General features: G+C 38.7%; 1 protein-coding gene across 2 annotated transcripts in view; it reads left to right on the plus strand.

The window, feature by feature from the left end:
- Positions 1-3,084, plus strand: part of DDHD2 (DDHD domain containing 2) — a 45,653-nt gene that overhangs the window by 14,287 nt on the left and 28,282 nt on the right. For both annotated transcript variants that reach the window (XM_011993279.1, XM_011993270.1), the window contains exons 4-6: positions 340-429; positions 891-1,011; positions 2,361-2,450. In XM_011993279.1, coding sequence (XP_011848669.1) covers positions 340-429; positions 891-1,011; positions 2,361-2,450 — 301 coding nt within the window. The remainder of the gene's footprint in view (positions 1-339; positions 430-890; positions 1,012-2,360; positions 2,451-3,084) is intronic.

Genomic DNA, 3,084 nt, shown 5'->3' on the forward strand with positions numbered 1-3,084 from the left:
TCTACTAAAAATACAAAAGTTAGCTGGGTGAGGTGGTGGGTGCCTGTAATCCCAGCTACTTGGGAGGCTGAGGCAGGAGAATCGCTTGAACCCAGGAGGCAGAGGTTGCAGTGAGCTGAGATTGCGCCACTGCACCCCAGCCTGGGCAACAGAGTAAGACTCTGTCTCAAACAAAACAAAACAACAACAACAACAAAAAAAGGATTTAAAAATAAATTTGATAAATTGGAGTAGGATATTCTTATTGAAACTCATTAATACAGTAGTATTCTTGTGAATAAGTTCAGTTTTAATAGGAAAGCTACTAGTGAACTCTAATGAAATGTGTTTTCTTTTAAGGAAACTTACATGCTTGCTGTAACTTTGGATGAATGGAAAAAGAAACTGGAATCTCCCAACAGAGAAATTATTATTTTACACAATCCAAAGGTAAAACAAAGCATTTGTCTTGTTGGGATAAAAAGTTAATTGCACTGTTAGGGAGAGCTCAATTGGTTTCTTTTGCTAAGCGTTCTATGTAGGATAACCTTTGTCACATTTTATATTGAATTCACAACTATGAAACTTAAAAACTTGTAGCTACTACTGTTACTTACCCAACTCAGCTTACACAAAATAATTTTCTTAGGGAAAATTATGCCACTGTAGAACAAGAAAATCACTGACATATTATGTGAGCATGTCTTCCATGTAGAAGGGCACTATTGACAGATCCATTAGCCTAATATATTTTCAGGGTTCTCATTTTAAGCTGTACGAGTTGCGTATCAAAACTCCAGTTCACATTTGACTGCGTGGTTTGAAAGACATCATTCTACACTTAAAACTGCATTGTATAGAGATGATTGTGTTGTAGAATATTTTTATTTCTCTGATCTGTTCTGTTTAAGCTTATGGTGCATTACCAGCCAGTTGCAGGATCTGATGATTGGGGTTCAGCACCCACGGAGCAGGGTCGACCAAGAACTGTGAAGAGAGGAGTTGAGAACATCTCTGTTGACATTCATTGTGGTAATGTTAACCATTTATTTTTTCTTAGCTTATGATGTATTTGTTTACTCCTTAAATTTTGACCTTTTTCTGTGGATTTAGATTACCTCAAGGTTTAAAAATCATCTTTAATCGTATGGGTTTATTCCAAGTTGAGATTAGCATCACTTTGTCTAAGAATCTTAATAGATGTAAAAATATCTTTTAAAACTGCTTAGCACATATGGTAGGATGGGTAAAATTTGGCAATACTATTCATGATGTATGTAGCCTGCTCTCTAATGATTCAGAAAAATAAATGCGTGTGTGTGTGTACACACACAAAGAATCATAAAGCAAATGTAATTGTTAAAAAGCTGAATGTCTGTAAAAAGTACGTGGGAGTGTCTGTACTATGCTTTCTAGTTTTCTGTACATTTCTAGTTACTTAAAAATAAAAAGTTTTAAAAACCAGGCTGGGCATGGTAGCTCACACCTGTAATCCCAGCACTTGGGGAGGCCAAGGCAGAAGGATCACTTGAGCCCAGGAGTTCGAGACCAGCCTGGGCAATATGGTGAAACCCCATTTCTACAAAAAATACAAAAATTAACTGGGCGTGGTAGCACAGGTCTGTAGTCTCAGCTAATTTGGAGGCTGAGACAGGAGGATCACTCGAGCCCAGAAGGTTGAGGCTGGAATGAGTGTTTATCATGCCACTGCACTGCAGCCTAGGTGACAGAGTGAGACTCTGTCTCAAAAAAAAAAAAAAAGTTTTTAAAAACTGAAAAAAGGCCAGGTGTGTTGGCTCAGGGCTGTAATATCCCAGCACTTTGGGAGGCCGAGGCAGGCGGGTAAGGAGATCGAGATCATCCTGGCTAACCCAGTGAAACCCTGTCTCTACTAAAAATACAAAAAATTAGCCGGGCGTGGTGGTGTACGCCTGTAGTCCCAGCTACTCGGGAGGCTGAGGCAGGAGAATCACTTAAACCCGGGAGGCGGAGGTTGCAGCTAGCTGAGATCACACCACTGCACTTCAGCCTGGGTGACAGAGCGAGACTCGGTCTCAAACAAACAAAAAAAAACCTGAAAAAAAAAAAAAGAACTTTTTTTTTTTTTGGCATGAGCCACCGCACCCAGCCAAGTTTTCTTTTTCAGAGCTCAGAAAAAAAGAAAAAAATCCTGAAAAAAATTTTGCAGATTTATTTTAAGATAAATTAGAAACCAAGTAAAATCCGTGTATTTTTGCTATGTACTTAAAGGACTATTTTATATCTTTTAAATTATCTGTTCATCTTTTAACTTGCTCATATTTATAACCTTTTCATGATGAGTGGTATTAGAATACATGACTAATTATACAGAATAATTTTCTTTTTAATTTCATTTATAGGAGAACCTTTACAAATAGATCACTTGGTTTTTGTAGTCCATGGGATTGGACCAGCTTGTGATCTCCGCTTTCGAAGCATTGTACAGTGTGGTAGGTTTGCAAAGCATGTGAGAGAATATTAATCAGTGCTCTTGTGAGCTGAGATAAAGCCTTGTCTTTGGTCTGTTGTCTTAGCTGCATAAGAGGATTTAGAGAGTTAAAGACAGGTGGCAAGGTAGTAAAGCTTCTCAGCTTAGACCTGAAGTGCTAGGAAATTCCTGGGACTAATAGTTTATACTCTTAACTATTGTAACAATCTTGAATGAACAAGCAGTTAATCCCTATAAAATTGGTTTATGATGTGATAGTCCTATTTCTAACCATTTCAAATTTACAGGGAACCATAAAGATGATAGAGTTTAATGAATAACAGAAGCATCAATCATTTTTGTAATTCATACTGTGATAAACCTTTGATATTGTAATTGGAGGATTTAAGTCATTAGTATAACTAGATTTTGAAAGGTGTCCTCTAGGCTGGGTGTAGTGGCTCACACCTGTAATCCCAGCACTTTGGGAGGCCGAGGCGGGTCGATCACGAGGTCAGGAGTTCAAGACCAGCCTGGCCAAGATGGCAAAACCTCGTCTCTACTAAAAATACAAAAATTAGCCAGGCACGGTGGCAGGCGCCTGTAATCCCAGCTACTCGGGAGGCTGAGGCAACAGAATCGCTTGAACTGGGAGG

The sequence above is a fragment of the Mandrillus leucophaeus genome, unplaced genomic scaffold, assembly GCF_000951045.1.
Source record: "Mandrillus leucophaeus isolate KB7577 unplaced genomic scaffold, Mleu.le_1.0 Scaffold111, whole genome shotgun sequence".
Taxonomy (NCBI): domain Eukaryota; kingdom Metazoa; phylum Chordata; class Mammalia; order Primates; family Cercopithecidae; genus Mandrillus; species Mandrillus leucophaeus.